At 34.1% G+C, this 21,028-nt stretch overlaps 1 protein-coding gene across 2 annotated transcripts in view; it reads right to left on the reverse strand.

Annotated features, from left to right (window-relative positions):
* The window catches only part of SNTG1 (syntrophin gamma 1), a 339,484-nt gene that overhangs the window by 35,121 nt on the left and 283,335 nt on the right, over positions 1 to 21,028 (reverse strand). For both annotated transcript variants that reach the window (XM_071553118.1, XM_071553119.1), the window contains exons 13-14: positions 17,037 to 17,153; positions 13,388 to 13,459 (exon numbers count right to left, since the gene is read on the reverse strand). In XM_071553118.1, coding sequence (XP_071409219.1) covers positions 13,388 to 13,459; positions 17,037 to 17,153 — 189 coding nt within the window. The remainder of the gene's footprint in view (positions 1 to 13,387; positions 13,460 to 17,036; positions 17,154 to 21,028) is intronic.

Here is a 21,028-nt window from a genome sequence, read left to right on the forward strand (position 1 = left end):
CTTAAAGATCATCTAGTTCCTACCCACTGTCATGGGCAGTGACACCTTTCACTAGACCAGGCAGGTCAAAGCCTCATCCAACCTGGCCTTGAACACTTCTAAGGATGGGGCATCCACAGCTTCTCTGGAAAACCTGTTCCGGTGTCTCACTACCCTCATAGTAAAGGATTTTGCAATTTAAACCTAATGTCTCTGAGTTTGAAGTCATTGCATCTTGTCCTGTCAATACATGCTCTTGCAGACAGTCTCTCTCCATTTTTCTTACAGGTTCCCTTCAGGTACTGAAAGGCCAAAATTAGGTCACTATGAAGCCATCTCTTCTCCAGGATGAACAATTCCAATTCTGGAGAAGTGAAAGCACTGGCAGAGTCTCTCTCTTCCAGGGAAGAAAACCAATTTCTTATCCTATAATAGCTCTTCTTGTCTAACAGGTCTTAAGTGGGGTCTTTAACTCGCTGTGCTTTCACAGCTACACTTGATTGGATAGGGCTGTTGGTCCATAACCAAATGGACCTATTCAGCGTGGAGTCTGACATGACTCACATGTAAGGCACATGTATTTCCTAGGGAAGGCTTTAGTTCTTCACAGCTATAACCTCAGAATAAACTAAAAATATTTTTAACTCATCTTTACCTATTCTTGACAATAGTCAGTAGAGAACAAGTAATTATTACTAACGCAAACTCTTGATTTTTTTTTCAAACCTGACTATGGCACTAGGTGGGATGAGAGCAATCACTGTCATTAAAACAACCGAAGAAATAACCTCTGCTTTTAAATGGGAGAGAGCTTAGTGCAGTGCTCTGTTCCAGAATGCACATCTCTGTTTAGCTGGGCAGAGTTAAGGTTTGGTGCTTTTCAATTACATTGTTAGGCTGTTCAATTGTTACAGGCTTTTTTTTTTTTTGAGAAGGATATGCTATGAAAAAGGAAAGAGACACTGTGTAGACTGATAAAAACAAAATATTAGAAGATTTACTGAGATTGAACTCTGTTAAAAAGTGTTTGAAAAATGCAAAAAATCTCAGAAGAGTCTTTGAAGTGATTAAATAAAAGTCTGTGTATTTTATTATCAACATTGCTAGCAGAGATTGTACTAAGTTTTACTAAGCATTACATGAAACCTAGATGATGAAAAGAGAAAGAAAAGCAAAATAAGACTTGTAATATTTATGCCAGTTTTTGCTTTTTATATATGAAAATGGAAGCATGCTTTGACTTAGAAAAGATCTAATCAACACTAGGTAGCATTTCTCCTCAGTGTTTTACATGTAAAAAATTTAGAGTACATCAGATACTAGATCATATTGTGACAAACACACATAATGTACTAATTTATTAATGGAACTTACATTCAGTGAAGTTCTTATTTGGAATGAAAACAAAAGTCCACATTTCCACAGAAATAGCATTTTAACAGAATAATAATTTCAATTTGCAATTAGCTCTAATGCATGTACTTATGATTTTGATCTCAATGTCTATGGTTAAGTCCATGGTAATAGAAGTTTAAGTCAAATACATTTAAATTATGTACTTTAGTTTTTCTAGAATTGCCGACATACATATGAGGTATTTCTTTACTTCTTAGTGGTATTCTATCCTATTTTTAAAGCTATCTTTGTGCAAGGTGTCCTTTATTACTGCTCTGCTTATTTTTCTTCAAGTTTTTTCTTCAGTTTTGCACTTGTTCTCAAGCATTTAAAATCTGTATTCTAGATTTGTAGATCTAATGCATTTCCCTTTTTACAATGGATAACTGCAGGAAACAATATGTAGGCAAAGCTAAAAAATAGCAATCCAGATGTCCTTATAAAAAATTAAAAGCAAGGTGGATTTGGTTTTTTTTTTGTTTTGTTTTTCTGGAATTTTTAGCAATCCAACTGAGAATAATTGTCCACAGATATCTGCAAATTTAAGATAAATTTTTCACAAGTTTCAAAACCAGATGTGGATTAAGCAGGAATCTTCCTTAAATAATTTTTACCAAACCCTTATTTTAGCTAAAATATAAAATGTCATTCTACCTATTTAAGAATCTGCTATTACTCTGCATTTTTATATCCACTTGCTAGCCAGTGATGGGCATGAGCCAGTTTCATGTCGATTTTTTGAAAACTCTTTCATACTCTTAAATATTAGCTGTGCCATTTGCCCTGATGTTCTCATTGTGAATTAATAAAACTCTCTGAAGAGGAACTGGCACAAAACTTCTAGCACTATGCTCATTCTCTACTGGAGGGAATGTAGTCCTGCTGAAGGATGGGCTGTGAGGAAAGTCACTGGCTTACACCCAGCTTCAGGGTAATCCAGCATCTCTGCTGACAGGATGGTATGACTTCTGCTTGCCTAATTAATAATGATATCCATATTAAGTGAGAGTAATAAATTTGTCTAAGGGAACCAAGCATGGCTCATTAGGCAGGTCCTTTCAAATTAAGGCAGAATGCTTCTTTATCACCAAGCAGTGACATTGCCTTCTCTTCTGCAGAGGTAATCTTTTCTCTTTTGAAAGGCTGCTCTCTCCAGAAGCAGCACTGTTCCTTTTTTATTACTTGTATCTTTTGATTTTAAGTATGATGATTGCATTAAATACTCATATTTTGGCTACTATTTAAATCTGCTAAGAAGCATGAGACCCTCTTGTGATAGCCAGTAGGAGTTGAGTTGGGCTATTCTACAAAGCTTTGTGCAACACAAAATAAAGCTAGGTCTACCACGTTCATGCTCATGGCATGACCCAGGAGGTGCTCAAGTGTGGAATTCTGGTTTACCTGTGAAGGTATATAGAGAGAAATTTGGCAGTGGAACTGTCAGTGTTAGTGACACTAGCAAGTTTACTTGAACAACAATTCAAGTAAAATGTTCCAAACCACCCTAATCAGAGTTGTATACCCAAAAAGCCAAAATAGATCTTGACTTTCAAGATAATTTTATTTCAGCTGTTAAAATAAATATTCATGTTTGCCTCATTAATTATACTAATTCTTAATAACACAGAGATGAGAAAACAAGAAAAACCTGTTTCCTTTGTTGAGTAGCTTAGACAGCTCTGCAAAAAAGAAATCTGTCCTATTATAACCAGGATTTAAAACTAGCACCTACATTCTCTGAAGACAAATAGCATTTTCTCATCAATTCAAAAGTGCAGTAACTCCAAGGCAACTATAGAAACTAATCCCATCATGCCTTTGCACTTGCTGACATCAGTGCCCTGATTATTTTACTGTTTGTATCTCCTTTTACTTATCAGTTCTGTCTACATAAACATACATCCTTCTTTCTAAAGGCTTGTAATGATCTATTTTTTTATCTGAAATTCTGGGAACATCTTGCTTGAGCATCACCATTAGTTGCTATGGTGATGGTTCTAATAGCACTTATAGGCATCAGGGAACAGATTCACTGCAGAGTGAAAAAAAATTCGCTTCCCCAACATATCCTCATTAATCAAGTAACAAAAAAAAAATTACCCATGCAGGCATACATGTGTTTGTATATAGCTCATCTCTTTTACATACTTTGAATTTTAGTGTAAAAAAATGAAAAAATGATTTTGAAATTGCATATATACATATATTTATATATGTATCTCTCTCTACATATATGCATTTAAATAAACACAGAATTGCAGCTAAACTGAAACTGGACAGGGTAATTTTTTGATGTTCATATTTTATAAGAAACATGTTTTCTCAACGGGAAAATATTTATAATTTCAGGGTAAACTTTATTTTCAATTAAATTTCCATTAGAAGGCTCTGTCTGATTGCTTAAAAGAAATAGAAAGGTTCATTCCCTGTAACCTATTAGGGACAGCAGCAAGCTTGAATCACTTTTCTATTCTGTTTGAATAGGAAAATTAATTTCCTATTCTGCCTGATTAAAAGATAATGCACTCTCAAAGACTCTCATCTGAATCAGAGCAAGACTCTGAACATAGGTTTTCACTGAGCCAGTGCCAAAACTGTGCTATTTCTTAATGAACTCTACTCAGAAACTTGTTTATTTTTATGCTATATGAGGAAAATTTTCAAAATGTTCATAAAACAGACTAATATACGGAGAAAAAAATTATTCTAATACTTTCCAGAGAAGCGATAGCAGTTATTTTCTGCTACAGAGAAATCACAGACTAATGTAATTGCAAACACATATTAAAAATGTGCTGATCATCTCTTTGAAGTTATTGAGGTTTTGTAACTCTTCAAATTTTGAGGCATTATTTGCTAGACATTAAGAACTGATCCCGTAAGAGTAAATGAAATGACAATAGATAGCAATGCTAGAGTGATCCTATCTTTTCATTCTGCCCCTTTGATTAGTGCTTTCTCAAATTTTAATAATTGCAGTTGAGTTTTTTCCCCATGTTAGCTGCCTGCCTGACGATATTTTTGAATTTTCACTTCATAGTTAAAACAGTCTATTCTGTAAAATAAAATAGGAAAAGGAACGAAATTGGGTTGTCCTTGTCAAAAACAAAGAAGTTAGTAGACAGGCATTGCCCTCTGAAACTGCTCTTTGGCTGCTCTGGGACCTCCATTCTTTGGAGTAGCAATAGCTGATTAATGGACTAGACAACACTTCTACTTGGAAAAAAAATGAATTAGTATCTACCAAAAAATTCGTTGTTCTGGGCAAAATTTCACTGTTACCATTTTGAAGATTTCACTCTAAGAATGCTTCACCCCCATGGTGCACAGGAAGAGAACCTTTCCTATTTTTTCAAATGTTAGGGAGATAGTAGCCATGGTAAGTGAGAGCAGGATACACTTTTTCTCCTTAAAGAGGCTGTGTACCTCTACAAGAAGAGAAAAAAAAAAACAACTCAAAACCAGAAGTGGACAGAGAAATTTTGTAGATGAAAAATCCTTATAATTCTCATTTTTTTAGATTTTTCTGAGTTTTTTTCAACTTTACGTGCATTTGTTGTAAAGGTAGAAAAAAGATCTTTTAAAGGTCTTCCTCGCGAAGGGCACAAATATTGGAAGGATAAGAACTAAACCTGATTAAATAAGAAGTTGGAAAATTACCCAACTAATTGATTATATATTATATTAAAAGCATGACTTACATGACTGCATACTCTTTTTTATTTGTCTCCCCTTTTTTTGGACAGAATTCTTTACTTACTCAACCTGCCAATACATTGCATCAGGATGAGAATACATTAAGGTAGCATAGTGAAAACATACTAGTATGTCAGCAAATGTGTATGAACAAATGTGTAAAAGATTACATTTTACATATGCTTTGCAAATAGTGCTCTGAAAAAAATCAAAAGAGACTATGGAGTAGAAGATCCTATCATAAAATCACAAGATAAAAATTTGTCAGAAATTTAATATTTCTGTTTTCACTGTCAGCTTTGGCTGTTGAGAGTAATTAATATGTAGACTTCCACTGTTAAGACAATGCACCAAATGAAGTTTTGAATAGCAGTCTCCGAGACAGTAATGATTTATTTCATATAAAGAATGGGACACAATTTCAGTGATAAAAATACAGAATTATCACTGTTGAATGAATGCCTATAGTCCCTAACTCCTTGTGCAATAAAACTGCAACATCTCAAGCTAAATTTAAGTATTGCAATAGTCAGAAAGAAAGATGGGGGAAAGAAAACAACAACAAAAAACCAACAAAAAATAATTAAAGACTGTGACCAGAAAATAAGAGAAAATTGATAACTTAGAGGAAAATGCTACACAAAAATCTACTAAAGTTGATGTATCAAATCATCCATGATTAGACTGTCAGTGAAAGGAAACTTCTCAAGCTTCAGTTAGACCTCAGATATCTGGAATATAAGACACATGCTAGTCTTTCTCAAGTATCCTTACACAGTATTTATATTTCACACCTTATTTGTATTCTTTTTCAACATTACTTTTACCTTATGTTAAAATTTTAATTTATTTTTGCCTTTCAAAGATGTTGCAATAGAACTGTTGGTCTCATAACTATACAGGCATCAAAAAGCAATTTCTGCAACAGAGTTTGCAAAAGTCATTTAACATTTATTTTCTGTATCTATTTTTCTTTTCCTTTTCCTCCATGTGTCTATCTTGTTATTTCTTTAAGAAAAAGGATCAGATCATGAGACTGGCTCATCTTTCACTCAAAAGGGGACACTTTATACTGCCTTAATATTGTGCAAAAAATGTAAAAAATTTCTTTAAAAAAGAAACCTGTTTAAAGATTATGGGAAATATGAAAAGTCTCAGTAACTTTAGGTTTCAAATATTGTTTGTCCTTCCTTGTTGAATGAAACAAAAAGTTAACAAGCTTTTATACAGTGGTAGTTTTCATACATATAATAACACTGCCTCTTCACTTTCAAAAAGGACTCTTACATGATGCTGTAGAGTAAGAGCAACATCAACATCTTTAACACATGGGACCTATTAAATTTGTTCAAATGTACACACCACAGATCAGGGCTTGTATAACAGTGTACATGTTGAGGAGAAATGTACTGAAATCACATACAGAATCACAGAAAATATGTATGATCTGCCCAGAGATGTGCTCATCTGCTGCCTGTCTCTATGTATGGCAGCACAGCCACACACCAGCTTACACTTAGAAGGGTCCAGTCATGCAAATTCAGCAGTCTTGTCAGGAGCAATAATTCAGTAGAGCAGAAGTTTTTCTTTATTGCATAACTGAATCCAACTTAATTATTGCCCTAATGCAAGTGGACAGGGAGATATTTATGACTTTTATAATTTTTTTTTACAGTAGAAGACAACTGTAATTCTTTTTAGAGGGGAAACAGATCCACTTTGGAAACATTAGACAGTCTTAAACTGAGAACCAAAGGCGAACAAAAGACTGAAAATTTCTTTAGCTGTTTACAACTGAAACACTCAACAGTTCAGCAGTTTTTCCAAGAGCTGGCACCTGGATAAACCATAGCTGAAAATCTAATATTCCATGGATGCAGCATTAACATATCCATTACTTCTGCCTTTTAAGCACTTTTGAGCACCTGTGAAGTACTTTACTGGAATTACTTCAGGATGCAAGTTTCAGCCATTGAGTTAACTATATTAATGATAGACCTCAAAATATGTTCTGTATCTTCACTTTCTATGTTTATGTGTCTATTGGCATGCTTTTTAAAATTTGTATGAATATATAAACATTTCCAGTAATTTCCCATGCTTTTTATATCACCCTTTTCCCATACTTGACTTCCCATACAGCATAATTACAGGCTATTTAAGTGGGAAAAATTAGCATAACTGCATTTGAGAATTTTACACATACTAACACCTAAATAAAGAAGGAATCACAAGTCTTTTGAGACACCATCCTGATTAATACAGAAGAAAATTATAGCTGCACTGATGTGAATGATACTAACTATAAATATCAATGATTCACTACCATGACATATTGCCGGCATAGACTGCCATCCACAATTATCCTCATATTTCATTTCAGAACTGATCTGACACTTGAATATGTTTCCTGTTTTATACTGAATGAAGCAGGCTTTTACAGTGAATCCCCAACTATTTTTGCATGACACACTGAAGATAGAAGACAGGTGACTGAACTATGGGAAGCACTTTCTCATAATTAAAAGGAGATGCTTGGATGAGCAGAAGCATGTAAGTAACTCAAGCAAAAAGAGTGCAATCTTTTATGTTATTCTTCATAATTTGACAGAAAAATGTAATAAATCTTTTTTTAACCCCCATATGGAAAAATTGCTTAAATATTTAAACTGTTTACCAACTTATCTAAGATATTTCAATGTTTTTAAATTATACACACTTGCACCTGCACACACATGCTCACCATCTCAAAATATATATGTTAAAACTGCTTATCAAAAATATAAGAGGCACGAACAAGATACATACAGTTAAACCAGCTTTGAAGTACTGAACAGGACAAAGCCATCTGCTCATTTCTGAAGCTAGTGATGGAAGCATCTGCTTTTCTGGAGTATTGAATATTTGTTCAATCATATTGCTAAAAAACGTTGACTGTTAATGGGGCTTTACTCCTCAAAATAGAGGATAAGGTGAAACAAGCTTCTTGCAGAATAAATTAGAAATCACAGAATATGCTGAGTTGGAAGGGACCCACAAAGATGCTCGAGTCCAACTCAGCCCTGCACAGGACCATCCCAAAGAGTCACACCAGGTGCCCAAGAGTATTATCCAAAAGCTTCTTGAACTCTGTCAGGCTTGGTGCTGTGACCACTTTCCCAGGAAGCCTGTTCCAGTGCCCAAGCATCCTCTAAGTGAAGCAGCTTTTTCTGATATCTAACCTAAACCTCTCCTGACACAACTTCTGGCTATTCCCTTGGGTCCTGGTGACAGAAATGGCATCATTAGATTATCTTGCCTGACAAATTGCTTAACATGGATCACAGATTTTCTTTCACATGCTAGTGTCACTGTCCCACTAGCATCAGTATGAATGAAACTTGTGGTAAAAAAAAAAAGTGGTTTCAGTGTTATCAACTTCTTAGTGGAACTTTTCACTGACAAATCATCAGAACTTTTACAGTTTCTAAATCCCTCCCCATTTTAAATTGCCTGACTTTGATTTCTACTCACTTTCTTTTTTATTTTTAGGATTGAAGAGTTCTTCAGTGCCTTGCATTTTCTCTCTGCTAAGGTACTTCCACCCCTTAATCAAGAGACCTCTTGAATTTTTAATAAATTAATTCATATGTTTATCAATTTATGCATTTCTCCCCCCAAAGTCTTAAGTTATTTGCATGTCTATAATGTTCCTTTTATATCAAACATAGCCCACTGCTGTTCGACATTATTTCACAATGAATAACTTAAGTCAATTTAATTAAAATTTGATTTTTGTACTTGGCTGTTTTACCTACATTTCATGTCAAAAATTATTATTTCAAACCCAAAATCTTGAGAATGAAGAGATTTATATTCATGAGACATGTATTTTTATATGGTATTTTGAAAACTTTATACAGAACCTTTGCTTATAAGCCACTATGCTAGTGTATGAAAGTGATTATTGAGGTTTGGGGTTTTTTTATTTTATACTTTTTAATTGTATAAAATTGTAAATACTGAATTAGGGCATCAATGCTCCTATGCTGAAATTCTGTCAATAAAGCTGTTTTTCAAACAGTCAACAGACAACTTTTTAAAATCTATTTTTCTGTTTCAAATTTTAATGGTCTTCCTGATTACATAGAAGGTCATAATTACATTAAGAATAGTGACTTATTGCCTTGCTTCCTCTTTCTTTTCCTTGTAATCTGATGGGGAAAATAAAGCAAAAAATAATACACAAACAACTATATAGGGATTTATTAAATAACTATTATGAATCCACTAGCTATAAATCATATAATAATCTCTGATACCTCTGATTAAGATGCAAAACATCCTGCCTTTTAGCTGCTTGGGCTGGAGAGAACTGTAAAAATGGAAAATGGCATCCCAATGTCCTATATTGTTCATGAGAAGAGTCAGAAGCTTTGGAATGGATGCTAGAGGAGATAGTACACTAAACACATGCAAGCAACTATGAAGAAAACATTGGCCATGGTGGCAGATGAGCTCTGAGTTTTATTTAACATCTTTGGACTATATAAGCTTCCTGACGATTAAATCAATTAAGTCCTTTGCTGGGTTTTAAAATGTATTTAGTGTTTTAATAATTTTACCACTACCAGAAGTGGAATTATTCTCTCATACTAAAACACTGAAATATTCATGTGTATTCCGTAGGATTTGGTCATTCATATTCTCTACTGTAGTGCTTCTGTCATGAAGAGAAACTTCAAGAAATCTCTCAAACTGAGCAAAATTACAATTCTATTTAAAAAGACAAACTTATGGTAATAAGTCTCTCTATTAAAAACTGTCCTTGTGAAGTTTATCAGAATTTTAGTCAAAATTAAGGAGTGGAAAAAAGAGAAAAAATGCTTTCAGACAGATTTAGTAGAGTCCTGTACTCGTGGCATGAGGAACAGTTATTGAAATTGCCAGTATACAAGAGGAGAAAATACCAGCTAGTTTGGGTGAAGTTGTATCCTCTCTTCTAACTAATATAAGTCTAAATATGGACAATTTTTTTTAAATCCCTCAGACCATCGCAAGCAATCCATGTAAAGCAGATACATTTTGATTACTAAATGTTGTGATAATATTTAATAATTCACTTTGACAGAAACCGACATGAGTGAAGATCCATGCTCCTTCTGGCTCTAAAGAAGTGTTGCCACATTTCTCATCAACACACTCAATCCTGCCTTCTTAGGATGCCCAACAGCCTGATCAACGCAGAAGGAAATACGTTTTGGAATTTTTTTATTCTAGAACACTACTTCTCTCTCCGAGGCTAATCTGTGCAAAGGTTCGCACAGATCACCTGCAAGTCCTTCTACTTAAAGTGAATAACATCCACAAAAGCTGTGTCTGCATTAACAAATTAAGTGTGTATGGGACTGCTTGTTGACCCTACAGCCAACTGGCAAGGCATAGATGGCATCCATACTATGAAATTCTTTATCCCCCTAAAACACATGCAACAGCTCATTAAAAATGCTCCTTCAACCATTATAATTCTCAAACTATGACAGGAAATGCTTAGGAAAATGCTAGATGGTCCATTTTGCCCCAAATCCATCATAGTGGTAATTCTAAAATAAATTAAGAATATAGACGATTGTGCTTCACCATCTGGGAATGACCTATAATAATGCTTACAAACTAATGGAGAGTAGACTTAGATGAGGCATAAGGAAGAAGGATTTTACAATAAGAGTAGTAAAACACTGGAACAGGTTGCCTGGAGAGGTGGTGGATGCCCCATCCCTGGAAACATTCAAGGTCAGATTGGACAAGGTTCTAAATAACCTGATCTAGTTGAACACATTCCTGCTCAGGTTTCTTTTCTTTATTTTCTCATTAGGTTTCCTGAGCTATCATGCTATCTATAAATCCCCAAGAATATAACTGCTTCAAACCCTGCTACCTTGTCCTTTTGCCATCCAACTTATTCTCCAAGGCAAACAGATCTATAACGAAAGTAGCAAGTGAGGTAGTATAGAAGGGAAGAAGTTTGAAGGTGATCACAAAAGACCAGAGTAACTTTTCTTTACGTTTGCTCTACTTCAGTAATATCCACGGGGCTTGTACAAATATGTCTAGAAACACTCATTGCTAAAACTGAGACTTTTATGATGCTGGCATAAAAATTGAACAAAACCTTGAGTCTCTACAGATGCTCAGTGTAGTAGTAGTAATGGGAAGCTGTTTTTCCTGGTTTTATTTGCTTTGATATTTAGTGAAACCATAGTTAAGTCCTATAGTACCTGCTGTAGAAAACTAGAATACAGTGAAAATTAATGCTCAAATTTCAGAAGCTGTAATTTTATTGCAATGATTTTTCTACTGTCATTTTTTTATTATTTACAGGTTTTAGTTAGCTAAAGAACCTGTTTGAAACATTTCAAGACTTTATAAGCTTGGCCATATTTACAGACAATAAAGGAATAACTAAATATCAATAAAGTGATAAACAAACAAATTATATTGTTGTATCACTTAAACTGGAATTGCCTCCCTGTCTCTCTGTTAATACAGACTGATACTGGAAGATCTACACATCTTCCTAGGCAATTTGGAGAGCTTATGATAAGAAGAAACATCATCTTTGTACGCTTTCCTGTGCTTTTACACAAAGTACCAAGAAAGCACTGGTTTAGTTTTACTGCTTTGTGGACTGACTTCTTGACTCTAGTAACTTCTGTTAAATGGCTGAGAAGAGAAAAAAGACCATCCATATATTGGTGTACAAGAACAGGGGACACAGGAAAAGAGGGAAAAAGAAAAATTGCTCAAATTGCATTAACAAGGGCAAAAGGATCTTTAAAGTATAGAAAACTATATGGCGTGCATTCTTCAAGTTACTGTTCAAGTAGTATAATAAACTCTTTATATAAGTCATAAGGAGTCATCATCCTGGCTCCAACACACTTAGTTCTCTGACAAAGAAGAGCTGCCTTGATGCTTACTGCATCAAACCCAAGGCCTGAAGCATTCAGACGTTAGCAGAGGAGGGGAAAATGTGAAAAAAGTGAGATTTTCCAACTCTTTTAAAGCCTGACTGTGCTCTAAAAGCACTCTTTGTATATACCTTCAGTGCAATGCCTTCCAAGAGTGACATTTCCTGTTACTTCTCTCCCTACATGACCACTTCTAAGAAGTCAATATTTGCATAAACTTGGTAGTTAAAGGACATATCACAGTAACAGGATGTTTTGCATATGGGCTGGGTTCCCAGATGAAGACTCTAGACGTCACAGCCATCATAGCAGTAAAACAAAACCTTTCACTTTTCTGTTCAGACTGCTACCAAAGAGGTCTTTCCAGACTAAAGTTGGTTTCTTTTCTTTTTTTTTTTCTTTTTTTTTTGTTTTCAGAACTCTCAGATGTAAGAAGTTTCTGATTTTTACTGAGCCACCACATCTATACTTGCCTCCCTAAGGAAACTATAGTGCACCTATGAGACCTACAATACCTAGGAAATGTACTAGTTATGTCACTAAAAGGTCTTCTTAATGTGAAACACTTAAAAATATTATTTTTCATACTTCTTTTTGATACTAGTTTGCATCTAACTAGATGAAACTCCAGAAAAGTCAAATTTAGGTTTTACTCAATTTTGACTCAAAAAAACCTAAATCAAACATACACCAGGAAGCACTTCAGATTAATGGAAAGAGACAATTTCTTTTCACCTCTTCTCATTTGAAAAATTTAAGCATCTGGTTTTCACTGTTTTTAAAACAGAGAGAAGATCAAATTAATTCTGATTGAATTCAGAACTAAATTTAAAAACAATGTTCAATAATAGTCTTATTCAATTTTCTTCTCATAGTTTAACTTTTTAAACATATTTCATTACCTCTTCCCATTTGTCAGAGTTAAGACAAACTGAAGAAATTAGAAGAAACAAGACAAAAGTTTTCAGAATGGTATTGTATATTTTAAAGACTGGTGTCAGGCCTACTGAAATCTTACATTGCAGACACTATTATTTCCATCAACATATTTAAAAACAACCAAATTTATCACTGTTTCTCTAGGCCCTCAGTTAGAAAAAGAAATGCTGTACTTGTTAGATGTGGCATTAAAGTGAAGTTATAAACCCCATAAAACATTATGGAGAAATAAAGCAGTTTTGTAGACAAAATCAGTTTATTGTCAATTTTGCCATGTCTTCTAGTTTGGTTCTGTATGTACCAGGACTTCTGATATTTGAGTGGAAAGGGAAAAAATAGATCTCTTTCTGCAAGGTGGTCAGTGCTATGCTTTATTTAGACAACAAGTCTGTCATCATGGTAAATAATTTTATACTTTCTCATCATACCTTGAGTATTTTGCACATTATCTCATAAACTGAAAATGTTTTCTCAGCTCGTGTCCAATCCCAGGTTGTGACCTTTGAAAACAAAACAAATGAAAATAAAAAACATAATAAACAGAAAAAGAAATTAAGCCAATTTTTATTTATTTCAAAAATTAAGTTCATTAACAGAAATAAAAATATATCCCTAAACTATTTACACCCAGTCTAATGTACACAAAAAGACCATGCAGTGTCTCAGCAATATGTACCAGGGACCAGACTGTTCCATCCAGGCAATGCTTAGGAGATGTCCTCGCTGTACTTAACAGTGCAGTGCCTTTGCATGCAGGCTGCTCTGTGCTGAATGATGACACTTCACCAGGGAACTGGCAGAGGTTGCATTGAGATCCTGAGAGGATACAGACCTCGAATTCATCTCACAGAGCCAGAGCCCTGACTATAAGAAGGAATGTTGCTCATCACTTTCATCCTTGTAACTGCATGCCATTATTTGCTCCCAATCACCTACAGTGTTTGCAAATCCATAAAACCAGTCTCCAACCTTGCAATGTCCCAGACACTTACCTCACATGCCTTGAAATCCAAGGGGAGAAAAACGAACCATGAAACAAGATGTAAATACACATTTTCTTTCTTTCTTACCAAGATCTACTTCTAAATTCTAACAAACTAAGATTTGAAGAATAGTCTATTTTTCCTCTTTGTCTTGGGATTTAATAATTGTTTTTAATTGTATTAATTTTAAGCAATTTTTTTACACACAAAAAAGCATAGATAAACAATTAAATAAAATTATGCAAGGGTAACTGTTAAGACTTAAATAAGACAGAAAGAGATAGATGAATATATTCAGTAAGGGAAGAGTCAAGGCAATATCACAACAGTCTAAAAATAACCTTCCAAAGAAACTGCTAAAAGGAAGCAGGAGAATATTCACAGTCTCACAACACAGAGAAGGCACAAAATAGAGTGAAATTGAGGTTATATATGAAAGAAAAATAATCTTAATGGTAAGATGTTTTGAACAGTGCCCCAGTTCCAAAGGAAGACAGTTGCATCATTGAATGTGTTAGGGATGACGAAGAGGTGGATGAAACCACAAATTATCAGTAGTGCAAGATTCAAGATAAACTTCTTTTCAAAATTTATCATAAAATATTGTCCACAGCCCAGGAAGAAAAATCTTCTATGAGATGAATTTATCTCTTATCTAAAGAGAAAATAACCATTAATAGATGCAAATCACTTGAGAAGAATCTATGGGTTTGGATGCCTGGGAATAAAACTTTCTTTATCAAAATTATTTTCCTTTACATTAGAAAATTCTATCCCTAACTTAATTTTTAGTTATAACCTTCATTGTAATGGAAAATCCCTTGAGGAATCACAGGAAGGAATAAAAAGTTCAAAACCACAGTGTTACAGTTTCTCTTCTATTAGAATTTTATTTATTTGCAGTTATCTTCAAATGCAGTTTTCACCCTCTCATTGAAGTATGCGTATTAAACCACAGAGCTGCTTTTCCCACTATGGACAAAAAGATAAATTTCAAAACTCCTTCTATATAACAATATGAGCAAAGCAAAAACAATTGTAGAATTAGGACAGCCATAGAAATCGCTTCACCTGTTCACTTCAAATATTTTAATTTAAAAGCTTACATAGCAAAAAAAAAAAAAAAAGGTGTTGGTGGCTCTTTCTCAACCAAAATCCATCTTCTCCGAGATTTCCAATTATAAATTGTAAGAAGCTGAAACATATCAGATGTGACACAATTAACAATTCTAAATGAGGAAATGTAGCAGGAAACAACAGAAAAAAATAAAATTAAAAAAAGTAATTTTGTTCAAAGCTTTTAAAATGCAAACAAGAAACATTAGGATTGCTCCTTTATTTGAGTATGGGAAGTAGAAGTACTATTGATCAAACAGATAAAAAGAGAGGCAGGGGGAGGCTTCTGATAGACACTGTTTAAACACATGCTTCCCTAATGTGTTAAAACTTTGGAAGAGCTGGGGAAATACTTTCATTTGATTTTCTGGTTAAAAAAGTTGGCAGAACATCTCTGTACAGAAAAAATCTTCATCCAAGGAGTTTGCACTGAAATATAATTCAAACTGTTTTTATTTTAAGTACACTTTATGCATCTCATAAATAGAAGCTCTGAAACTGTGTAATTGAAACTTTGTTCATAACCTTTTGCAATCCTAGGAAGAGACAAACATTTATATCTGCAGAACAGCAAATATAACTGTATGTGTAAAAGTTTGCATGCAGAAAATAGGATGTTAGAAGTCCTTTTAAAAGGACTACTGCAGTGTAGGATAAGAAGAAAATTTTTCTGGGCATATAAGTGCGCAATTAATACATTACATGGAGTTGGAACCAGATAGATGGTCTTTAAGGTTCCTTGCAACCCAAACCATTCTATGATTCTACACTTTTAAGGCAACTCTTCCTCTGTTTATCCTATAAAAAGCATATTATTATTCTGCTTCCCTCCTACTCTATGGAGAGAAAATATTTTTCTCTACGTTTGAACTGGTTTCCTATTTTAGAACAGCAACCAGAATCTGGCAAAATGAAATCACGTTGTGCTTGCAGCTCAGCTGGAACAAGACCTATAAAAAAACAAGAGTATGCAGCTTGTCTTATACAAGAGCAGCTTGCCAAAATTTTTCTTACTTACACCACCACAGCTCAGAGCCTTCATGTGAATATGTTCCTTTCACACCCATTCATCAACCTCCATTACCCATTTACCCCTAGAAGTATATTACTCCTGAAAACTTATGATTCTGAGTAAAGAGGCTTGTAGTTCCTTCTATAGTGCTTACAAAAGAACAATCTTCCTGTTTTATATAGAACAGGAGCTCTCAGCGTTGATTCTGCTTTCATCTAGTGCCTAGAATGGAGGTGGCTTTATTTGACAGGCAGCCATTGCTCGCGTATGTCTGGCAAAGACAAAATGGTTTTTGAATTAAGGTGTTTGGTAGCATATTTTGACATTTTAATCTGATCCTGAAAAATACCCACCAAAAAAAGCCAAACTTCCATCAGTAGTCATGGGAGATCCAAACTCCCATACTGGTCACTCTTCCCACTGCAGGCATGAGATTGCTACTGGATTCTCAGCAAATGGCTTAAAAGTTAGCTGGGGGATCTTTACTGCAGGTTAGATGCACCATTAAACTGTGAAAGTAAATTGCTGAGTACAAGACAAAAGCTAAAATTTTGCCCAGTGTTCCCAGTCAGATTCCAATGTATTTAACCTTAACAATTTAATTTGCTTTTCTACATAAAGTTTTGATATTTCCCCAAATCTCTGCAGTTTCAGTAGAATGATTGTTCAGTTTAACCATCTTACTTTGGGCCTCTTCTTCTTGCCAAAGGAAAATTAAAAGCCCTCTTTTAACACAAGTAGATGCCTCTTTTATTTTTCTAAGTGCTCAGTTAAGTGTGGAGAAAGAAATTTTGTTAGATTTTTGTCATCTGATGAACAGCTGCTTTCTATCACTTCCATACCACATATCCTGGAACTTTTCAGTGCTGCTATTTGCAATCCGGTTACCTCAATGACTGATATCTCATTGTGAAATTATTTTCTTTAATAGCATTTATTCCCACTAAGCATGAGAAATGTACTTACTGGAGGTGCTATAAATTTATACAGGGAAGATCCTCTCAGTGCTAGAAACTTTGGTGTGTACATTCGGTCCTGAAGGGAGTCTTGTTCCCGTTCTTCAGTCCAGCCCATGTAGACTATCTGACAGAAAAATCAATAGTGTTGACAAATTCCTCAGACATTTTCTTGTATGACAAATATTTCACATGAGAAAGCTAATGTCTGTCAAATTGTACATAGCTACAAACCTTGAACCCCTGATACAATATGGTGCATCGGCAGTTTGCATAAAGAATGACTGTTAGGACAATCCAAACACATGAGAATGAACACTTATTGTGCTAGCAGCAAAAAACCTAAACCACACAATCCACGGATATTATAGGCCTATTCTACATATTTGCTGACAGATCACATCAGCAAAACTTAATATAAGTGAAGTGTAAGGAACCACTAGTCAGGAATAGCAAATTAAGCAACTGCTATTACACAGCAATAGAGACACAGACTCCACATACAATTTCACAGTTAGGCATTAAATTATATGATCTTAAAAAATTTATTTCCAATAGATTACAATCTGCCCTTCTTTTCTTTTTTTTTGGCTGAAAATCTCTATGAGGAGTTTTGAACTTCCTTGCTTAGAAACAGCAAATTAACAGACTGTTTTCAGACAGTATTTTGAATAGACTTAAGAAGAATTAACCAGAATGCTGTAGACACTTACCAGAACTTGCAGGTATTCTGACACAGATGTTTCAATAAGAACTTATTCCAACTCATTTTAGGATGTAATTCCCTACCTATCCATCTATTAAGTCTGAGTAATTTAATATCAAATACTCAAAAGAGTAGCAGTGTGAGTTACCAGTACCACAGCTTCTGGAGAACCACAGAACAGTGACTAGACCTGTCATGGAACCTTTGATTTATAACCACGTCATTAGCAATAACATACAATTTCCAATGTGCACTGGTACACTACTGCTATGGTAAAGAGATCAATCCATATTTCACAGAGGGCTGCTAATGGGATAGATCTATTTTCAAGTATCTTTGTGAAACTGACTTCTACATAAACAAAGTAAGTATGGGGCAATCTCTGTTTTACATGTCAGTAATGACCATCTAAAGAAAACACTTTAGGTAAGATAAAGACAATCAGAGATATGGTTAACAAGTCAGTGAGTTTACCAGTGGTAAAAAAAGGTTCCTAAAATGAATGTTTGTACTGCTTGTTTTATCCTTTCAGATTTTGTATGTCATACTCTTTTAAAAAAGCAACTGACACCATTTTATTTTGTTACTTTTGGGAAGAGGATTTTCATTGACCGTTCCCCATGGAATATACATTAAAATAAATGGTGTGTCTGTTGTTTCTCCCTCTACTTTTTTCTTTTTTTCTTTTTTTTTCCTGTTGCATTTTATTGTAACACAGTGGAAATTAATGGCTTTTTCAAATGCCCTTGTATGAAATCAACATTACTACTCTCTCTCACAGTTTATTGGATATTTTATGGTCTATAAACGGAGACAGGGAGAAGGTCCATTCCTATAACACTACAGGGAAACCTCAATGTTTAATTATTTTGCCAATAGCAAACTCTAAAATTGTCACATAGTCTTGGGTTCAATGAAGAACATGTATTGAAATATCTGCTGGTTTGGTGAGTAAACAAGTTTACAAATATCAAAAAGAAGACAGATCTGTAGCGCAATATTCAAGAATCAAGAAGAGTGTTAAACACTATATTGTCATGCAATAACTAAAAAGACATGTTCTCTGAAATCTCATTTATTTCTGAATAAAAAAATATTCAGAAGGAAACAAACCCAAACAAACAACTGAGACATACAGTAAGAGACGTTTCAAATTATTTCAATTCAATGTCTATTTAAATTTCTCTCGTTTCTGTTGTTTCATATGCTATCCACAAGTATGGATCCCCATCCTTTGACTTGGCTGCAATTTCTAGACCTCAGTGACCAAGAGGGACTAATAGAAGAGTTAAATTAGCATAAAAAATTGTACTCCTACGTGCAGAACTTTGGCACATTTTCCTCTCTGTAACTGAAAGAAAATCATTTCTAGTTTCTAGGAATTGAGACATCTATGCTTTTAAACTAATTAAACTGAATTAATTTGGTTTCATCTTGATTTTTTTCATTAAAATTGAATACACAGTAAGATATCATCTTGCCTGATGATATTTAATATCACTGTAACACCGCATGTAATCTCTTCTTAGCAAGTGTTTTTCTTCTTCATATTCCTCATTTCTACTACTACTATTCATCAAAATAACAGGATAAAGTCACTCATGCTGTGCAGATGTATTGATATTTCACATTTGATTGACTCAGTACTAAAGCAGCCATGGAATTTAAGGCCTCTGTAAATCATGAGGAAAAATTAGATTGATTTTCCAGAAAATCTGCTGTACCAAAATTGCATCAACAGAAAACACTTCTTCAGACTCAATACCTACTATTCAACATAGAGAAGAACTGTTAAGAAAAGGCTGTATGGTTAGAATTAGGAACACTTCCAAAGTTGTTCGAGTGCATGTGCATGTATATCTACATGCATGGATTAAAATAGCACAGGGTAGATTCTGGAAAACAAGGCAAAATTGAACAAATACCTTCTATTTTAACAAGTAACTTTGACAACATACATGTTCCTACAGTGGTCTCAGTTTATCTAAATAAAATCTAAATATCTAAATAAATAATCTAAATATCTAAATAAAATATTGCGTTTTTACTTAATAAGGCTGAGAAACTGCTTAAAATTTTCACTTCTGAGATAAAATAGATTACTTTTTTGAGGCATTTATGTTACTGGTAACCATCTGACTTCTAAAAAAATCTTTGACTACGAATAAATTAAAGACAATTATTTACTAGAAAGGGATCTTAACTTTCCAAATTAATAGCTCATGTGCATATGTGAACTGAAATAGTGATGAATATGGTATTTGACTAGTGAGTTTTGGACCATATCTCAGTTTTGCTGCACATGTTGACCTGACATATATGAAACTTCATGAGATTATGAAATTTCAGAAATTTTATTTCTGAAAATAAGTGCTTAGAACTACAGGCACATGATGAATGGAAACAAATGTTAATCACAAATAGACAGTGCCTACCATGCTCCTCTATAAATTCAAAATTCTGCAAGTTTCTTAGCAAGTTTTTTTTGAGTCTGCATAAACTGACTGTTACCAACAAAGGTAGCAGTGATGGTGAAAACAAATTTTATTTAAGATCACATTCCACTTGAAAGATAATTTTTTTCAGTCCTGGTTTCTAACTTACACGAAGCAGCTCATTCTTCAAAATCAAATGGTGACATGAATTAGTTAACTTAGTGGTTGGTAGCTCAGTAACAAAGGTTCAATAAGGCATTATAGTTTATGAGTTAAATCATGCACAGTTTTAAAACAAACTATATTGAAATGACAAATGAAACAGGACAATTTCTTCAGTAAAAAATCCATAATCTCATAATTTAATAAGAGCTTAAATCATATGGACATCCTAATCAAGCAAGATAAATTGCCACCTTTTATATCAGTCCAATATATTGCTAAAACTGATCTAAATAGGCTTGACTTTCAGAGAGACTTGTTCAGAGTTTTACATAGGTTTCATTATATTTATGAAGAATAATGAAGGTAAACATACAAGAACATTTCCCCAAAATGAAATATAAAATGTATATGACATTCACAAGTGAGGCAATTCAAAGATCAGAGCAGATGCACTGACAGCTTTTTATCTTGGAAGTCTGATACTCATACACACACTCTGAAAAATGTGCTGTAGGGCAACAGGATGAACATGGAGTCAGAAGACAAATGACTATGTCAGACAACACAGGGGAAAATGATGAGGGATGAAGAAACTTAGATAACACTCTCTACCCTGGTTTTAACATCATTTTTTCTGTACATTTTAAAATCATTTTCCATATAGTCTAAAAATTCATTATAGACATTTGTTAAAAA

The sequence above is a fragment of the Pithys albifrons genome, chromosome 4 (genome assembly GCF_047495875.1).
Source record: "Pithys albifrons albifrons isolate INPA30051 chromosome 4, PitAlb_v1, whole genome shotgun sequence".
NCBI classification, from domain to species: Eukaryota; Metazoa; Chordata; class Aves; order Passeriformes; family Thamnophilidae; genus Pithys; species Pithys albifrons.